This window comes from Podarcis erhardii (assembly GCF_964252035.2).
Source record: "Podarcis erhardii genome assembly, chromosome: 5".
Classification (NCBI taxonomy): domain Eukaryota; kingdom Metazoa; phylum Chordata; class Lepidosauria; order Squamata; family Lacertidae; genus Podarcis; species Podarcis erhardii.
This window is the reverse complement of record NC_138509.1, coordinates 29,572,025-29,593,123: the sequence shown is the minus strand read 5'-3', so window position 1 is coordinate 29,593,123 and position 21,099 is coordinate 29,572,025. Positions and strand designations below refer to the sequence as shown.

At 42.4% G+C, this 21,099-nt stretch overlaps 1 protein-coding gene across 2 annotated transcripts; it reads right to left on the bottom strand.

The window, feature by feature from the left end:
* Positions 1–65: 65 nt before the first annotated feature.
* STOX1 (storkhead box 1) lies at positions 66–20,357 on the bottom strand. Of its 2 annotated transcripts, XM_081862931.1 has the most exons (5): positions 19,584–19,681; positions 18,472–18,560; positions 5,874–6,026; positions 1,637–3,938; positions 66–635 (listed from the first exon to the last, which is right to left on the bottom strand). In XM_081862931.1, exons 3-5 carry the CDS (start codon positions 6,004–6,006, stop codon positions 476–478), a joined length of 2,595 nt encoding a protein of 864 aa, XP_081719057.1. In that variant the 5' UTR covers positions 6,007–6,026; positions 18,472–18,560; positions 19,584–19,681; the 3' UTR covers positions 66–475. The 2 variants fall into 2 exon arrangements, with proteins under 2 accessions (XP_081719057.1, XP_081719056.1); XM_081862930.1 differs by lacking the exon at positions 18,472–18,560 and having other exon boundaries at positions 19,584–20,357.
* Between the last annotated feature and the right edge of the window lie 742 nt (positions 20,358–21,099).

The window sequence follows — 21,099 nt, the reverse complement described above, 5'->3', positions numbered from 1 at the left end:
AACGCATCTGAGCCAGTGGCCATCATCTCCTTGTGGCAGCGAATTGAAATAAACTTGTGTCTATCCTGACCACCAAATTCACTGGAATCACTGCACAGCTAAGGGTGTGTGCGTGCGTGCGTGCGTGCGCACTAATTCCTGGTTTGAGGTGCATCAGTAAATACCCTTAGGATCATCGCTTGGACTGATCTAGCACAGTCATGGGACTCTTGGAACAAGTTGGCATCTTAAATGGTTTGTGGAGACAATCGGAATGAAGTCCAACTTGAGATCATCAATACTGCAATATAATTTATTACTAGAAATAAAACATTAGAAAAAGTCACTGGAAAAAATGCTTATTACAAAGTTTTAATACATCTTATTACGAGAATATAATGATCTTACCTACTTTAATGTATATGACAGTTCAAAGAATTTACAGTAAATATATTAACATATTTACAAAGGAATTATCAAAACCTGATAAGAAAAATTAAACGTTCATGACTGGAGTCAACTGAAGCAAGGAGCTTCGTGTCAGAGTCTTTCCATTGTGTATAGTCTTCTCTATGCCTTCCAAGTTCATGAGAAAACTTCGTCTTTTCTTCAGTCCATCTAAGATGGCAGAATTCGCAGATGCCAGACTTTGTGTTCTAAAAATTATTATTTTGTAAAACAGAAGATTAAATAAGAAACCTATTTTTCCATATTCAAACATTCAGAGTGACTTATTTCTCCATAAATTACTAAAAGAAATACTGGGTGGCACACAAGTACAAAAAAGTCATCTTTATTTTGAATCAGCTCAAGAATATTATGGAAATTATAGTATTTATTTCAATTGAAAGGGTGAGGAATATGGAGTCATAATATGATGCAGCCAGCAAGTGTTCCTTATACATCATCCTTCACCAACCTGATGCCCTCCTGATGTTTTGGACTACAACTCCCATCAGCCACAGCCAAAAACATCTGGAGGACACCAGGTTGGTGAAGGATAGTATACATCATTTAACTCAACAGTTTGCCCAGACCCACTTACTGGGATATCTTGCCTGGCCTTTTCTTGCCTTCCTGCAGTACTCAATTTCCGCTTTTCTTTATCGGTGCTGTTCCTGAGCAACAGAAGCAAGTGTACAGTGACAGTACTGAGAAGAGGACTTCTTCCACCTGCTGTGCTGCAGTAAGAGTACTCTGTACTACCACCTGCTATCCCTGCAGACACTTGGGCATGTAGTCAGGTCCCTTACATCAGGATTGACTGAATATAATGGCCTACCTTTGCCATTCAGAATTTGGTAGTGGTATACATGATTTGACCATTTATACACATGTGACAATTACAGCACTGCATTTTAAAGGTTGTTTAAGTGGGCAAAGTTATCCAAGCATTCATGAGGACTCCTTGCATTCAAGGACAAGGAAAATGCCATGTTTCATTATAGGACTGTGCTTTCCCAGCCTTGTAAGGTCCTGAAAGGCCCATGTGAACAGAGTTGAGAGTTATCTATGCCAATAGGCAATCTGCATTTTTCCAGTGCACAGCTGAAAGCCCTGTTAAAAAATCCCTTAAAGTACAATTCACATATGTGTACAAGAAATACCATTAACATTCTTTGTGTTTAAGAAAGTCACTTGTAACGGTTGTTCTTACCTTGGAGAATCTATCCCGCTGTCTCCTGTTATGCTGTGGTTTCCCGTCCCTTCCAAGTGGTTTTGCTCATACTGGACACACTGATCTAGAACTGCAGCATCAGTTTTATCCAACAACTGTTGCTTTCTCGTATCATTTGTCTTAATTTCCCAGCCTTTTGGTGGCAGCATCAAGGATGCTAATTTTCCACCCACTTCATGTACTGACTTCTGCCAAACTCTGGTCTCTGCCTCATGTACATCATAGAAATCAAACAAACAGGGTTCAGCAGTATCAGGTGTCTGCCCATGTTCATAAACATCCTCTCGCTCTTCATTGCTTTTGTAGGCAAACTGAGGTAGCTGGTGGCACACACAACTTCCTCCTTCTAGGCTCATCTTCTGATATTCTTTTAAGCTATCCTTAGATCTAGAAAAACCAAGGAATTCATTTTCTTCACACTCACAGGGACCAACCCCATCTGTATCAATTCTGTACCTTGAGAAGTGAGAATTAACACTTCCATTTCCCAACACAGTCGAGCTCAGTTGTTCTTCTTCTATGCTGTTCCACTTCCCTGTATCTGAATAATTATATGGGAGTTGGCTGGATTGCAGCTTGGACAAATCCACATCATGTTGCTCTTCATCACCATGATATGGAGAACTACAAGTGTTACCATCATCCAATTCTTGATACGGAGTCGGTTTATCATAAGTGAATCTTTCATTTTGTGGGTTAACAGACTCAAGCCATTTGTTCATGTTGGTACACTCACTCTTTAAATTATCATTTTGTCTGTGAACAACAATATTTTCAGATTGTTTAAATTGTTGAGCATCTGCCTCACTGGGAAGATGGGTATCAGTTAGTTGGTGTGCTGTATGACCCAGCAAGCCAGTTTGATCACACTGGTGAGTTTGACTGGAGTTCTGAGGATGCATTTTCTCCACTACTGCTTCATCCACAAATGCAGTGTTAGACACTGTCTGCATCTCCATACTTTTTGGGGTTGCCCTTCTATGCAAATTACCTTTGCAAGCTGCACTTTCCTCCAGACAACTATATTTGACTTCTTTTTGTAAAACCTTGCATTGTAGGTAATTTAACTGTTTCATTTTGTCGTCTTCAGCGTCACATTTGATGCTGGCTGACTGCTTAGCTTTACAGTCCACAGTTCTTGAGGAATCCAGAGACCAGGACTGTGGGAAATTCTTCTCTGATCTTGGAGCTCCAAACTTTACATCATAGTTTTTCTGACTCCTATGTCCTTTCGCTGACCTATTCCCTTTACAAGAAATATCTTTAAATGGATTAGTAACTTCTTTTTTGTATATAACGTGAGATTCAACGTTGATTGCACCCTCACACAACTGCTGATTGCAAACTATAGTTTCATTTGTAATACAAGATGATGGATGTTCAATACAGTTTTCCAGTTTGCTATTAGCTGGTATTTGGTCATCACTTTTAAACTCCCTTGATGACTTATTAACGTGCTTTTCTTTGTTGGACTGCAGTTTCCTGCGATGCTTTGCAGCTTTATTTTGTTTTTTCTGAGTGAACCCTTTGGGAAGATGCTTGTGCTTCATTGTCAACACTTCTGTAGAGGTTCCTTTACTGATATATTTTTTCTGCTCCTCTATTTTCTGCATCAGTGCAGTGTGCTTGGTTAAGTTGTCCACAGTCAGCACAGGGTTAATGCGTTTGATAATTTCATGTTCAACATCACGTGGGATATTATCCAAATTATCTTCATCCCTGACTGGCCATTCTTCAGGAGGAAACTGGGCGGAAAATGAAGTGTGCACTTTTTTTGGTTTTTCTTTCTTGGAAGTGTTGCGCCAGAAAAGGCTAAGACCAAACTTCTTAATCTTCTCCTTCTCTTTCCCTGACTGCATATAGGGAGCAGTTCCACAAGAACGGTTCTCAACAAGTGTATTGGTGGCCTGATTCTGAACTGAAAATCTGGATTCACAAGACCCTTTTTGACTTTTCCCATTAGGCTGAGGGCTGACATGTTGCTCATTGACTGCAGTCTGCCCAGGGAAACAATGGCAGGATCTGCAATGGGATGCAATAGGGAAATTATTTTGTAGAAGTTCTGCAGCATCTTCCACGCTTACAAGGTATGTAACAGAAGGCTCTTGAGGGCAATTATCTTCCAAAAGGACCCTCTTGTTGTTTTTCATAGCATTATTACAGATAAAATATGTATTTGGGGTCACTATGAAATATCCTTCCCCAGTGTGATATATCTTCCGTTCTTTAATTAGCATCCCAAGTGTACTATATAGAATATCATGTGTGGGAGTTGCAATACCTAGAATAAAAGGGATGATAGCATAATATTAGTCATTTCTGTGGCATAGTGAATAATAATAAAAAATTATCTTACCATATTTCTGGGTCAGAACAAATTTATGCCGTAAACCACTGTTATAGCCTGCTCCTGTGTGTGCTTTCACTGACTAAATTACTGTTGTGTTTCATGGGACTTGTTCCTCAGTAAGTGCACATACAACTGCAGCCCCAATCTTTTCCCAAATGGAAAAGGGGGGGGGAATTGCTTACAGCTAACAGATTTCTGACTTTAATTGCTTACAGCTAACTGATTTCTGACTTTAACTTATTTGTATGGATGCACCATAGACTTTTATATGGAACAATTGTCTTCCTTTAATGCTAAAGGCAATATGCCTTCTCCCGGTTGGACAAGAGGGGGCAGCAAATACACACTAAAGGGGTTGCTTTAAAACATGAACAATAAAATACTCATTTAGAATGCTTCCAAACTGAAGGTTTTTCAAATGCGTGACCTGCAGACAAAATCCATCATCAATCCTTACAGGCTCATTGGAGTCCCCAGGATGGCTAGTGAAACCCCACCACACAAATTACTGAGCCATTTTTAGAGTCAAGAAGCAAACACGCTTGGTAGGGCAAAGGGGGCTTACTCGGCATTGACATCCTACAATTCCTTTCAGATTAGTAGTGAATTTTGACTCAAGAGTATGGGCAGTACAACAAAGCAAAGTGAAGTGCAGAATTGGCAATTTGCCAATATATTTGCAACCAAGAAAAGTGCTTGGGCCCAAAAATGGAAGTGCAGTCAGGTTCTGATTTCTGCCACAGTCCAGGAGGGAAAGGCACATTCTGCACAGATGTAGCTAAACTCATTGTTTTAATATGAGCCACCTCCCACAACTTCATTTCCCTCAATTAGACTAAGCAAAAGGCAAGTTTACCGCTCCAGTTCAGCAAAGAGTGATTTGTAATGGTAAAGCCTCATAACATCCATTTATTTGTAAATCAGCAAACTGCCTGCAGTTATGATGAGTGGGACATAAATGGAAGGAAGACTGACACAGGAGTCTCCTGCAGGGAGGTTCCTGCATGCTCTCCACGCTGCAGACACAAAGTGTACAAGGGCCAGGCCATTCAGTGCCGGTATTTATAGCTGTCTCCAGCATGCTACTTTTGCCACACAGAATGGCTGCCATTTATTCTGATGAGGGGGAAGAAAAAAGAGGTGTGTGGATCTGCTCCATCTCTAGGGGTTTCAGTCGCTGAGAATCAACCCATCTCATATCTGCACTGCTTCATCCTGGGTTCTGTTTCTCACTCATGCTAAGCTGGGGTAGGGGAACACAACCTGTGGCCCCCCGGGTGTTGTTAAACTACAGCTCCCATCTCTGACCATTGGCTGTGCTGGCTGCAGCTGATAGGAGATGAAATTCAACAAAGTATGGAGGGACGCAGGCTTCTCCTTCCTGTGCTCAAGTGTGAAGGAAGGTTGGATATTATATTATTAGGCACCTGGGTGCTGCCTAATGAGGGATCTTTTTTTAAAAAAAATACACACACTAAAGACTACTTAAAAGTTTTTGGATGTAAATATAATATACTGAAAATGGAAAGTGTTACTGTGACAAACACATGTATCATGTAGGTTTGCTAATCTGGTATATTCTTTGCCCACATTCTTTTCGCACAACCATCCTTATGCTCCTGATATCTAATTCCCCTCAACCCCCATGAATTTTGATGACTGCAAGCTGGCAGCCCGGATTTGTAATGCAGTGTGAGTTAGAACACTTAGATCCTGTGTTTTGTTTTTCATCTGCTGATTTACAAAGGGAATTCTAATTGCTTTCCTGGTCCCAGACAGCATGCATTCTTTCACTCTGCTAGCTGCAAACCCCCTTGAGTCCAATGTTTATGTGAAGTGTCAACAACCCATGATTTAACAGATTACCTGGGTAATGTTTCCCCAGCTGATCCAGTAAGGTTTCCTGTGTAACGGTAATTTGAGCTGCATTCATATCAGATATAGCACAACACAAGACTTCTGCCAAAGGAACGAACTGGGACTGTGAAATGGGATTCATGTGCACTGGAGATACATCTCCTAAAAGGAATAGAGAGGGGTGGGGTGGGGGGGAAAGAAATGAACTTCCTTTCTACTTTGGAATACAGTATTTTTTTTTTCCCCTATTGCCCTTTCAAAATGTTGACTTCTTTTAGCTTCAGCATGATGGATGAATGATCATAGTTCTAAAGAAATAAAAGCCATTTTAGCAATTATTAGCTCAAAAACAAACATCTTGAAGCATGTTAAGCAGATGCTGCAGGCAGATAGGTGTCTTCGGATGCTTAGACTATCACATAAGTTCTCTGGTTTCTCCCCAAATACATACCATATGAAGTGAAAACACTAAGTTTTCCTTGGAACTATGTGAAACACTCAGTCTGTTTAAACATTTTAGAAGGTGTTACAGGACTCTTCCCAAGACATTTATGCAATTCAATGAGTAATGCAATATAACTGAGGTTTAAATTAAATGTAGCCTACTCAAAACAGCTGTCTTGTGTTACAGCTAGGGCAAGAAAAGGCCTCTTTAGGATTATTTTCTCTTTAAGTCAACAAAATAAACAACAGTCCCTTTTGAAGAAGTTGTTAAACACTTCTTGACCTCTGTTTTACAACTGGCAATGGTTCTGTTTAACAGAATGTGTTTAGAGAAGTTCCTAAGAATTTCCTCTATGACGTTGCTAAGCTACTACCAGCAGGTGTATAAATCAGTGTCAGCTTGCTTTGTGTGGAACGGGAATTCAAGAAAAAAACACTGTGAATAGTATAACATTGGTGCTAGTTACTGTAAATGGAAAAGCTGGTTTCACAGTTTCTTGCAAAGCACACTTTAAAATGGCTATTTTGTATCTTTGACAGTATTACAAAGTTAGTTTTCCAGGAAAAGCCAAGGTTCCAAACAAAAGGTAGACCAGCATCAGCATGTGTGGTGGCATAATTTCTTCCCAATGATGCTTCTCTCGGGCTGTTGTTAACACATTGCTCAAGCCCTCATATTTTTCAGCTTAACAAACACAGCAGGACCCATCATGAAAGGGCATCTTGAAAGATCAAGATTATCCATCTGTTTATAAAGGTTAATCTACACAAATGAATTGTATAGGGGATAAACACACACTTCACAACAGTTGGGGTCATTGTTCATATCCATAGCTATTTTGGATTGCAAAGACTTTGAGCAGGATGCACCTAACAAGTTCCATCAGCAGAAGCACTGCATGAGGACTTCTGTTTGCACAAGTCTGTACCATCAGCTTTCAGAAGTACCATCTTTACTTAGAAAGTATTCCACTCACTGGTGTATCCACACATCTAGTTTGGTGTCTGTACAAATGTGAACATAAAGTCATATCTCTGCTTCAACAATCCTATAAATATGTTGACCTGGCACCAGAAACCCATGCACCTAGCAATTATTGGTTGGTTACCAACAGGAATATAGTGCTTAGCATTCTGTGGTGGCAGAAATGAAAAACACCTCCTTGCATGGCACTTCTCATAACAATATATTTAAAGCTTAACAAAAATATTTGTTTTGGCCCAGAACAAAGGAACCTGGCATCCATCAGGTACAGCAAATGCAAGCCCCATTGATTGCAAAAATACAGCTTAACTTCTACAGTGAGCAAAGTAACTTTTTTAAAAAAAACTTCACAAACTCCAGCCTAGGCAACCTGCCAAAAATTCATGTATTATTGACCCTCAAATGATTTTACCAGTCTACTCAAACACAGATAATTGTTTACACATTCGAAATCCGAGAACGCATTTTCAGAGCATATACCGAAACTCAATGTGGGAAAGTCATCTGCAATACAAGAGTCAGATAACAAAACATAGGGAACAAAAAGTCTCCAGATACGCTTCACCAACATAAAAAGATGTTTTGTTCTGTCCTTGTAACTTGAGTGTTGCTGGATTAATGGTGCCTTCACTGGGCAGGTAGCACATTTCTGTCTTCCCTTCAACGTTCCGATTCAGATGTAGAGTGAGTCGGCACAAATCTGTTATGGTCAACAGATCTGCTATACACTAGAGCTCAACTTTAAGGTTATTAAAGCTGAACATGCTTGGTAGTTCACAATACTGATTATGCTTAGGAGTAAATTACAGGAGACTTGGAAGATCTAGAACTGCATCTCACAACAATTTGTTTTTTTACTTTATAGCAGCCACAGAGGTGGTGTGTGTGAATTTATTTATTTATTTATTTATTTATTTATTTATTTATTTATAAAGGTTTTTGTTTGTTCGCTTCCCTTGCACTAAATTATCCTCCTCCAAAAAGCAGCTGCTGTGTTTGCGCCCAGCAAACAGTATACACGTCTTCTCAGAAGTAAGTACCATTGTTTTAAATAAGGCAGCCTAAATCAGTTTTCATCAGCAGCACAAAGATAAATAGGTCATTTTCATTCAGTTATCACAGGCTTCCTCAACCCTCCAGATGTTTTGAGACTACAATTCCGATCATCCCTGACCACTGGTCCTCCTAGCTAGGGATCATGGGAGTTGTAGGCCAAAACTATCTGGAGGGCCAAAGCTGAGGAAGCCTGAGCTATCACGACTCCAACATCTCTTTCCTGGCCAGGAACTACCAGTCCAGACTCTATTAATGCATAAGTGAAGTTAGGATTTCTTGTCCCAGGTACATCACTTTTAATTGAGTCATATTTTCCAATTTAAAACCCATTTACCCAATTTTAAGAGATCCTTTCGGAGCACCTCCCTTATGCACTGAGTGGTAATGAGGACAAGCAACTTTTCTCGAAAAAGAAAAGGAAGCAAGCTGACACTACCAGAGAGCCACAGCTAGATTATATGTGTGAGGAATAAATATAGCCCTAGCCGTTAGAAATTAAAGGCGAATTCTAACAAGTTTTGCAATGTGGTGGTGAGATTCCCAAGTCACATAACAGAACGGTTTGCTAATTATGTCATTTGGACCACTGCAAAACAATAAATGCTTAGAGAAATATAAGCTCCGGCCAGATGGTAACTGGAACCATCAGTGGCAACTTGACATTATAAGCTGAAAGGTGGAGCACTCCCTGTTAAAAGGGCAGAATGATTTTAGTGAATGGTCACTTTTAGTGTGCCGCTATTGATCTTAACTTTTGTACTTGCATGAACCGTATTTGTGTTAATTTGACTGCTGCAAATCACTCTTGACTTGGGTAGAAAGTGGCAAATAAAATAAATATATAATAAATACGTGGTGGTGGGAGTGAAGTGGTAGATTGTCAACCAATTACAAAGCAAGACATGTTGTGAGGGGGTGTATTTATTTATTTGGCCCAGATAATCCATATTTTGTAAAGCCGTCTACCCCACTGAAAGCAGTGAGGGAGAATTGACTATGACAGCGTCAATGTGGTGTAGTTGATGAGCCCAGTCCTGAAGCCTCTTGGAGGAATAAAGAGACTCCTTTGATTCCAGCCCACAGAATGTCATTTCAGGCCCTCATGTTAGCTGCTGCAGGCAATGCCAGAGGAGCTTTTCGTGGGTGTAGTAGATGTCCCTTGCCCTCCTGGGCAAAGCTCCTTTCCACCAGTGGAGAGGCATTTCTGCCCTACCCTAACACTCTTCAGCGAGCTTTGAAGCTTGGGGAAAGGATGGCTCTGTAATGTGTAGCTTCCTCTTTCTTGTTTTTAGATTGGCTGCAGACATTTGTATAACTTTGTGAAATTGCGTTTTGTGCATTGTATCTTTGTGAGGAGGTGGTGCTTCTATTTATTTATTTATTTATATCTGGACATCAGAATTAATAATTTATTCCTTACATGACCAGCTTCCTGGGGTGAGGGTTATGACTGGAGATCAGTATGGAGCACAAACTTTACAATGTCCTCCTTTCTTCCAAAAATGCTCCATTCTACACAAGACCTCTGCCCGTTTGCCTCTAGTTCTTCCACTGCCCCAGTTCTTCTAACACAATGTTTTGCATTGCACTCAAATCCGAATAAAGTCACACCATGAGGTCCCATTGAACTTAATGGGACATATAATAGCAGCAAGAAACAGGTCCTCCTGATTTCAATTGTATATTAAGCTTTCTTTGGATTTGGGCCACATTTAATTAGTATTTTAATAATGTAGCAAGTCTTCTTTTGAATTTGTAACTTAAAGAGCTTCACGAATGAGGAATCATATTAAATAGAAGCTCCAAGTCTCCCAATTGGCTAGGAGTTTTAAATGAAGCTGTAAATTCTTCCAGGCCAGTTTAGGTCCTGGGCATTCCATTGGTGATCACTGTTAGGACTTTCCTGCAGCAACTAGCTGGACCGATTGACTGCAACCTTGCCCTCCTTCCTGCTCTGCCTGTCCCTTATTCTACTGTTTAACTGCTGCCTTGGACTTCAACTTTGTAGAGTTCATTTGCTTAGGATAAATGGCAAACCCCAAAATTCCTGCTTTTGAGCTTCCTTCCCACTATATTCTCTTCACTGCTGCAGTGTTTGGTTAGCTGCTACATAAGTTAGGTTTGACTTCAGTTTCATGTAAACCACTTAGTTTTCATGATTAAGTGGTATATAAAGCTTGTTAATTAATTAAAAAAAAATGGCACCAGATCATCCAAGTAAATTAAAATAACCAAAACCTTCTACTGTACCATGATGTAACTGGATTTGATGACTTATAAAGCACCATGTATTAGATAAGAATGCTTTTGCAATAATTTCGGTTACTAAAGTTGTGATAAAAGAAGTATGAGAACGAAGCTTAATCGATTACAGTGGTACCTCTGGATGCGAACGGGATCCATTCCAGAGCCCCATTCGCATCCTGAAGCGAGCGTAGGACATGACTGTGCATCTGTGCGTGCCACGTTTCGCCGCTTCCGTGCATGCCATCATTTTGAGCGTTTGTGCATGCGTGAGCAGCGAAACCCAGAAGTAACGTGCTTTGTTACTTCCAGGTCGCCACGGAGCGCAACCCGAAAATATTTAAGCTGAAGTGTATTCATCCCAAGGTATAACTGTACTTGGGCCTCTCTGCTCAGTTAAACAACTACCTTGACCACTGTTCAATTGCTTGCTTGAATGTATTTATGCTTAATTCCACATTTTTAGATTACATCAACATATGATGGCATGTCATCGTGCTGCAGATTGCAACACACACTTAGTCCTTTATTAACTCATCTGCTAATTAAAAGGGAGAGAGAGAAAAGGTGCAATGAGAGTATTCACAGATCTGTCTGGCAGTGATAGGCAATTTATTAGGTGACTGGCTTTCTCTTGCCTCACCAGTCAAATGGATCAAATAAATCCTTATCCTCCATTAACAGGAGTATAGGATTAACTCAGGATTTAAATAGGTGAATAATGACTGATGCCAATTCCATCTCAAAGTTAATTTCCAACCAACCAACCCCCACCTACTTTTTAAAGACCATGGCTTTCATCCCCATCCCCCCATCCCCCTGGCCACCTCTCTCTGTGGCCAAAACTGGTTAGTTTTGTTTTATTCCAAACCAAGAAGCACAGATTTAAAACAAACTCCCTGCTCTGTTAATTGTCACAGGATGTTGTTCTTGCCAACAGCATAAAGAGAAGGCTCAGATCGATTCAGGAGCTTAAACAGTATGTTACGATGTAGTATACCTCTTAAGTTCCACATGGTGCGAACAAACAGGGTTGGTTGTTTTCATTTTGACCTGCTTGCGGGGCTTCCCTGGCTAGCCTTTTAATGAGGCAGAAGCTACCAGCATTAGCAAAAGTATTTGAAAGACTGTTTCAGCAACTATTTGATCCATTACAAGGATATTCTGTGGATTTCAGACGATGTTTTTCATAAGAGTATCATTAAATCGTACGAATGCATGAAATGATTATGAATGATTTTCAAAACAAAACAGCATTAATGGGCCATGAGTTTTCAAACCTATGCTTGTTTGCCAGGTGGGTTCAAAACATGGATGAAAGGCAGGCAGTCATGGAAGGAATCCAAGCAGCAGAAAAACACACAACCGTCTGCTCATTTGCCATCCCTCATTAAGCCCATGTGGTATTGGTGGACAACACGTCCCACAGAACAAGTGGCTAGAACAAGTTTCATGAATATTTTGGCATTTAAGCAAAGGTCAGGTGTGCTGCTAACAAAACACACATTTCCCTTGCATTTTAACATCCCAGTGTAATGCTCCTGACTGCACATGCTGCCCAAATATTCAAAATGATGATACACATTTTAATTTCCCATTACCAAAGCTGTCGCTTTCCCTCATTATCAATTACCGTATTTTTCGCTCTATAAGACGCACCAGACCACAAGACGCACCCAGTTTTTGGAGGAGGAAAACAAGAAAAAAAATATTCTGAATCTCAGAAGCCAGAACAGCAAGAGGAAAACAGAAAACCAGAAAATAATATTCTGAATCTCAGAAGCCAGAACAGTAAGAGGGATCGTTGCGCAGTGAAAGCAGCAATCCCTCTTGCTGTTCTGGCTTCTGGGATAGCTGCGCAGCCTGCATTCGCTCCATAAGATGCACACACATTTCCCCTTACTTTTTAGGAGGGAAAAAGTGAGTCTTACAGAGCAAAAAATATGGTACTTCTTTCTTACCCCCCCCTCGTTACACCCCCCCCATTACTTGTTTTATGGTGGGTTTTTTTAACTATTGCAGAAAATGCCATAAAATTTAAAAGGTGGCCACTGGCAAAATCCTATTTCAAACAGAAATTATGAAAGATAAGTATTAAAAAACTGGCACTGAAATTGAATCAATCACTGCCAGTGCTACTTGGACCAGGGAGGGGGCCGTTTCTAAACCTGTTCCCAACTTTGAAACCAAACCAAGACAGCATTACAGTTGTTTACTAACAACAAGCCTTTGTGGCATATAGCACCAATTTCACTATTAAGCATAATGTACCACAAACATAATCTATCATCAATAACCTAAACCCAGGACTAATTACAGGGTCACTAATTGACATCTGTTAATTTTCTGCCTTTTAATTATTATCCTCTGTAGATAAAGGTTTAATTTCAAGACCAGACAATTAAAAGGTGGTTAATTCTTAACCAGGTGAAAATTTTCTCACCTTCCTTTAACAGAAGGGCAAAGAACTGGTTCATGAACATATAAATATTCCCCACAAATAGTGGCTAGGATCTAAAGTGTTATGGGATAAAGTATCTTCTGGCACCCCTCCCAACCTTGGTTCTCGTGCACCCCCAAAACAAACTGAAAGTTGGGGGACCCTCAAAAGTTTAGTGCAACACAATGGGCTGCTGTCAAAAAGGGAAGCTGGATTTAAATGCAGAGAGGGCATTTAAATTATGTTTAGAGGAATTATGTTTAGAAGATGCTCCCCCACTTGCACAATTTTCACTTATGCATGCAGGGGCCCAGAACATAACCCCCACATAAGTGGGGGGAAGCCTGTACTGCAGGAAACAGTGTGTTGCACAATCTTTCTCTCTTTTTTGGCTAATTTATTTCTTAATTTATATTCCTCTCCTCCAAGAAGCTGGAAATGGCACACACGGTTTCCTCCCCCCCATTACCATTTTATCCTCATAGCAGCCCTGTAAGAAAGGCTACCCTGAGAGGTGATGAATGGCCCGTGGTCACCCAGTGAGCTTCATGGCCAAGTGGAGAGTTGCACTTGGGCCTCCCTAATTACTGCTGTACTTTCATTCCAACAAAGGAGAATGAGAGAGGCCATGCCACATAACTCACTGTTTTTCCCTCAACTCAAAAAAGGTTATCTGGTGCCACTAAGGTTGTATCAAAAGACGGCTGGCTTATTTAACCACTAAGCACATTACTGGTTGCTTTTCTGTGGGGACCCCTATTTCTGTCGTTCCATGTCAAATATTTTATGAGAGCTCCACCACACACACACACAGAGTATGCTTAGGCACATTGTTCTGTGGCTCTGCTGGAGCCCTCAGTTTGGCACAAGTAAATTGTCCTGGGCAAGGCAAAGGAACTGTGTGTGTGGTTAGTGATCATATGAACCAGTCCTAATTCTGAATAGGACTAAGAAAGCGTAGCAGAATAGGAAAATGAAGCACAAGCCATCTCACAGGACTGATCTCTTAAATTACTGTGTCAGCAACAGAAAGGGGCCATTGATTTTTGAAGAAACCTAAAACCAAAGTACTCCAGAGGATATGCAGGAATACCTAGAACATGATACCAAGCAATAGCTAAAACGAGGAAGGAAGAAAGGAAGGAAGGATTATTTGGGCTCAGCAATCAAAATATGAGGCACAAAAGTCAGCGGCAAACGATTGTGTTCCTGAAGCTCCTATATAACATAGGCCTTGTTCTTGCCCTTAGGGATATATTTGGGGTGGGGGTGGTTAGTGAAAGGAACCACAGGTTTAAATTGAAACCATTTCACTCAAAGCCCAGCAAACATATGGAACACGTTATAAGGTAAAAGCCACAAGGGCAAGTCACAGGAACGTGTTCAACAGGCAACTGGATGTTTTTATGGAATGAGGCAGGAATGAAAGACATCACAGGGAGCGGGAAAACACAAAGGAACAGATGTAAGAGTAGGAGATGGCTTACTGGGCCAAAGGAGTCTGTCCTGTGTAGCTTGGTATGTAGCTCTAATGTTAGTCCTGAGCTTTGAAAGCAGAATATTTTCAACTGTTGTAAAATTAAAAGTGTGAGGAAAGCACCTTGGCTTGGCTTGGCTTGCCTGGACAGCGGCAGAATGTCCTGCACAAATCCTATTCTTGAAGACAGGAATGCCGCAAGAGCATCGTAATGAGGCTTGCACAGGAGAACTCTGTGGATATCGCCATGGCCCACAAAACATAAAAAACAAAGCAGTATTAGAAATAAGCCAGGCACATTTTGCGACTGCTGCGGGTCCAATTGCAACCATGTGGAGATCTCTGGATGCCAGGTTGACATCTCCATATGCCTGGCCCCTCCAGCTTTCTTAAGCAGGTTAGCAGAAGAGCTTATTTATTGCATTTATATCCCACTTTTTCTCCAAAGAGTACATGGCTCACCCCCACTTCTCAGTTAATCCCTACAACGACTCTGTGAGGTATCTTAATAGGCTGTGATTGGCCCAAGGTCACTCAGAGAGCTTAATGACTGAGTGGGGATTTGAACCCTGATCTCCCAGGTCCTAGTCCGGTACTCTAACCACTACACCACACTTGCTTCCTAGAGTACTTCTGCTATGGGGCAGCTATATAAATTACGTAGTAAATAAACATGGCGAAAGCAACATGTCACTTAGAGAAGGATCTGAAATATTTTCCTTGAAGCTTGAATTTGTTTTATTCTGTATTGTTTTGTTTGATGTTTTAAGCAGCAGCAGCAGCATTATTGGGGGAATGGTGCCTAAACAATAACCCAGGTTTAAGGTGTCATTTGGCAATTAGCTTATCTATCTGAGTTTCTAACACTGCAGGGCTCTGCAATTTTGAGGTCCTTATGGTTTCTTTTTCCTTAACTTTCTGGAGGCTATGCACTCTGCCTTTCTAGTGCAGAACTTCATATCTTCCCCTTTTAAAAGGGAGGGAGAAGTAGAAATATTATCCTTCTGTGCAAAGCTACACTCCCAGTACATTACGCAGGTGCTGGCTATCGTGCCACTGGCACTGGACCAAGATGGGGCTATGAAGAATAAAACAGGGAGACGGGCACACTATCGTCTGGAAGGGCCCTGAAAGGACTCTCACTGGATAAACAGCTCTCAGCTTTCACTTCTGTAGAAAGTTATTGTTCCAATTTTTCCTGTGCAAGTGTTAATAATTACCACTTTATAAGCTGAGGTAGTTTGTTGTAATATGTATACACCTCAGATCCACAGGCTCAAACAAGCCTGTAAATTGACATAAAACTAGAATATTGCTTAATGATTAACTGCTGTGCATAACACATCTGTTACCTTTTTCTAAGACCACTCTACGGACGGCCACATTACCATGTCAAAAGTGATCCAAGATAATCAGTAATCCAAACTCCAAAGCACCCTTCTCTGTGCTTTGTTAAGGGAAGCCTCAGTATAGTAATGTAATCTAGGGGTCGGCAAGCCTTACTGGGCATGGGCCGGATCACTCCCGCGGAGATCCTCCATGGACCGGACCGGTGCGGCGTGACGCCATAAATAGCATCTGCGCATGTCCATGGCGCTAGAAATCGCTTCTATGCATGCCCAGATGCCAAAAATCTGGAGCCGTGGAAGAGAGTCCCCACATTGCGCTGGTTTAGCGCAACACGCAGGGACTTGCTGAGCAGGCGGCTCGGTTTGGGGGTGGCTCGTGAGCCGGTTAAACAGCCTCCATGGGCCACTTCCGGCCCATGGGCCTTAGGTTGCCTACCCCTGCTATAATCCAACTGTAATTTGTTATGGACATGCATGTGTGAAAATACTGATGTTGCAATAAAATAAAAGGTAAAGGGACCCCTGACCATTAGGTCCAGTTGTGACCGACTCTGGGGCTGCGATGCTCATCTCGCTTTATTGGCCGAGGGAGCCGGCGTACAGCTTCCGGGTCATGTGGCCAGCATGACGAAGCCACTTCTGGTGAACAGAGCAGTGCACGGAAACGCCGTTTGTTTACCTTCTCGCCGGAGCGGTATCTATTTATCTACTTGCACTTTGACGTGCTTTAGAACTGCTAGGTTGGCAGGAGCAGGAACCAAGCAACGGGAGCTGACCCCATCGCGGGGATTCAAACCGCCGACCTTCTGATCGGTAAGTCCTAGGCTCTGTGGTTTAACCTACAGCGCCACCCGCGTCCCTTGCAATAAAATACCTATCAACTAATGACAAACACCACAAAGGGTAAAAGGGTAGCTGTTTCTTGCATGTAACAGATAAAGAAAAAGAGAAAATATTCCAGCACACAGGCAAGAAGATAGGTAAATCTTTCTCAAGTGACATGGGGAAGAAATCAGTGTAACTCTTAAGGAGATTGTTCATTTAAAAATGAAGCCTTGCAGTGGAAAAGTATAGGTGCTTCTGTTGTGCTTTAAGTTGTCTCACCTCATCATTCTATATAAAAACTAAATTCTGCCCACTGACCTTGCCACCTTCTAGTCTGACTCAAGAACTGGCCATTCTTACATACTTGTTGCATAGAATGATAAATGTGAAGCACTTAATATTTGGCATTTTTCTTAAGAATGTTCGTGATGTTAGTACAATATTAGGAAACCCCTACAGATATGATTAGCCAGAGATTCTACCAATATCAACCTCAGCCTTATTAAGATGGTAATCAGAGGCTGAAGCAAGGAAGTAAGAAGGAGAATAACTCCCAAATAATCAAGGCACTTTTGCCTCATCCTGTTTCATCTGGACATAAGAAGTCATATAAGAGCATCACCAGTACAGTTCTTGAAACTCATTCATTCTACATTAACAAACTAAGATAAACAGAGTTGTAGAATTAGGCAAGAAACCTGAAAATACTAACTTTCAGCTACTTTAATTGGGAAAGTTTTTTAAAACAAAGGATGCTGTGCAGTCATCTTCTCAATGGATTTTCAGCACTTGAATATGAGACCACTTGCAATAAATTCCTGAACAGCTAACACTGAAGGAATTGTATTACTTGGCGGTTAACTTCAGCAGGACTCTTTATGGGCACCAGAGTCTCCCATATGGATCCAATTGCAGGATCAAGGAGATAGCTGTTAAGTGAAAACTTACAACAATGTTTATAGAATTCTTGCATTTGTAACCATTTCCTTTATATGTTGGCTTTACTTAATATGGCACCAAGAGTACCACACCAGAGAGTATGGCAGAATATTGCTACATTTAAGGCAACAGTAATGTTTTCTCTACAATACTGGGTTTACTATGCACACAGGTGTCACCAAACTCATACAAGCTCCCCATTTTGCAGGGCCAAGGGAGATTAATATTCACCAAAGCGAAACTACACAAATATAAATATTTAAGTGTCTAGGTTTATGTAGGAAGTCTTTAAAAAATTCTTTTACTGAGGTGAGGCAAAAGATTGCTAACATCTCAGTGGTTAAAACAAGAATATTTTTATCCTGCTTGAATGCTTTTCCCCCCTTTTCTTTAAAGAAGTTAGCTGTTTATCAAGAGGGCACATGAGTGCCCCCGGAGGAGCATATTTCTCTCTGAAATAAAAGACCCTTCCTCTTTTTCAGTTAAAAAGCAGTATGCTCTCCCTAGCTCCACAGAGACAGCAAGAAAGGAACAGATTAACCTTCCCGAGTGCCTACAGTGTGTGACAAATCCTTGTTTACCCTCTCCCCACCCTCCATCTCCCTACACACAATAGCATGACCGCAAGGTTCTTTCTGTGAGCTAAGGAACCCATTAGGTATTAGGCAATGAAGAGATTACAGTCAAAATGGCATCCCCAGCTGACAGGAAACATTAGAGAATTTTTGTTTGGTTTGGGATTTTTTTTTTGCTTCAAATCACTTAAGCCTAAGAAGAAATGCCTAGTCCAGGTGCTCCTTTCCACTGGTTTCTTTATTTAATAAAACCTTGGTCCTCTAACAGCTTACTTCTTGCCCTATGTTTCTTTGCCAGAGTTACAGTCAAGGGCTTCCCACCACACAGAACGACAGGAGTTTGGAATTATGGAACGAAGGGGCTGAAAGAGAGAGAAAGGAAGCAACCTTTTCTGAACGCATGCAGACCCCAGGTGTATGCTTGGAGGCTGCTTTAAAAGAATTTACATAGTGAACCGTTAACCTGCAGTGCCTCATTAGGGCCATTCAGTCTACACTACCACAAACATACAGAAGAGAGCGAGTTTTTAGTACCAGAGAAAGTATTCCACAGTGCATCACATAGGGATAGTCCCCATGTAGAGCAAATTCCACCTGGTAGCTGTATCAGGTTCATCATTTCCAGCCAGCGTCCCTTGATGTTGCATTCCTAAATGTTATATAAGGTCTGTGTTCACTTTTCACACATTAACTGTTCATTACACATGCAGAAGGCACTACCAGGCTTTTTAAAACAACCCCTAATGCTTATCACTGATTTTTATAAGGGTCGTATCCAACACTGTGCATGGGGTCCCACTCTTGCAATGGGACTTCCCTTTTCTCTGCATGCACACGTCAGAATCTGCTCCAGAGGGTCCTCTAGGGAGAGGAACATTCCATCACAGAAGTGGAAGCCTTCTGAACAAGCAAAACAGCAGTGAGGTATACAACCCCACATGTAGCTGGACCATAAGCAGTCTCTCAACCAAGCCCTGGGCAGATCCAAACTCCTTAGCTTGGGTATGTTGGTCTAGCATCAGAAACCCTGAGACGAGAAAACTGGCTGTACATGAGTCTGGAGCTGGAGAAAAACACTCAGCATGTGCTCAAGACGCACTTCCTTACTATCACACGCGCTTTAGGACTCAGAGCATCCTTAAACAGACAAAAAACCCGAAGGGCCCAGAATCAGCTTAAAGCAAAACCGGGCAAATAAAGAGTCCAGGAGTCGGTTCTGGTTGAATCCGGCAGAGAAAGGAACGGAGCCAGGATCGGACCCGCAAGGTAAAGGGAGGAACCAAGAGAGAATCTGACGGAGCTGGGCACGCGCGCAGGTGATCTGGTGAAGCTGCGCCCCTGGCTTGGCCAACCTGCTTGCTTTGCGCGCTCGCTCGCTCGCTTACCCACAGCCCTGATGAGGAAGCCCTTGGGCGGGCGCAGCGCCCTACGAAGCCAGGCGTCGCGGAGGAGCTGCAGCGGGCCGGCGGGGCCCTGCAGCAAGAGCACGCCGCCCCGCAGCCAGCCCTGCAGCCACACCCGCGACACGGCGCGAGCCAGCCCGCCGTTCCAGTAGCAGGCGGCGTTGGCGCGCCGAAACGCCTGGAAGACGGCCGCGCCGCTCGCCTCGTCGCCGCAGCTCTCCGCCTCGGGCTCGCCCGGGGAAGCCGCCGCCGCCGCCGCCGCTTCTCCCTCCTCCTCGTGCTGCTGGTGCTGCTGCAGGCGGCGCAACACCAGGGCCAGAGAGCTCGGCGCCAGCTGCACGGCGCGCCGAGGCGGCCGCGACATCCTGGAGGTGCCTCAGGCTCTGCCCGTTATTCCCGCCGCTACTGCGGTCGCTACCAAGGGAACCGAGCCCTTGCTGGCAGGGGGCGGGGAAAGAGCGGGCCTGTCTCCACACGGTGGGCAGGGCCTGCCGGAGAGCGGCTGCTGCGGCCCGACCCCCCTGCCCGCCTCTGGAAATGGCAGGTCCTGCTCGCCTTCAGTCAGGCTCCGACCCTATGAGCCCCCGCGCGCGCCTGCCTGGGAACAAGCGCCGCCGAAGCCGCGGCGGGAACTTGGCTCGTTAAGTTGCGTTGAACATCCTCGTAGGGCCGTAGGCAAATGAGGTCGCGCGCACGTTTTCTTGCCAGGCTGCCAAAGAGCAGGTCCTCACCAGGGTCGGGTTGGTAGGGCTTCTTGAGGGAGGTTCTCAGCACTTGGGACCCAAAAACATCCAGGACCTTGTGCACCAGTATATATATCATGCATTAAAAACATGCAGCACCACCAGCCAATTTTTAGCTGTTCAAAGACCAAAGGTACTGCTAGTGTAGAAAGGGTCCTCGGCACAATACTTTGACACATCAGACAAGCACAAAACAACACAAGTGATGCAGAATGGGCTAATGATGGGAACAGAAATGTTTATGTACCTTCGTCATGACGAGATAATTGCATGTTCTTAGCTCCTTTTTTATTTCTGTGTGATTTTGGGAATTGGGAATTGTTTTTAAAGTGTTCGGCTGATTTGCAGAATACTTCAGCATTCTGAGCTGAACTTCAATTTAGTTGTTTGGGTTCTGTCAGCGTCCTTCCACCATGTTGGTTTTTAAAAGTATATATATATTTTTAGTTGAGATTTTTACAGTTGAGATTGAGAAAGAAGTGTTTTGTGATGATGACCATAATAGAAACTTTGTGTTGCTGTCACTCATATTTTTATATCCAGCTGAAAGATTACATTCTTGAAAAACCAGCATGCACATCTTACGCTCCAAAGCTTTTGTACTTTATTACATCTGCACTTACATTAAATTAATCCCGTCCATTTAGGAAGCTATTGACATAGTACATTAGATTTTAAAAGGATCTTTATATGAAATTGCTCACATTTTCTTACACAATAAGAAGCTTTAACAGCTGTTTAGTTGCAGGATATTC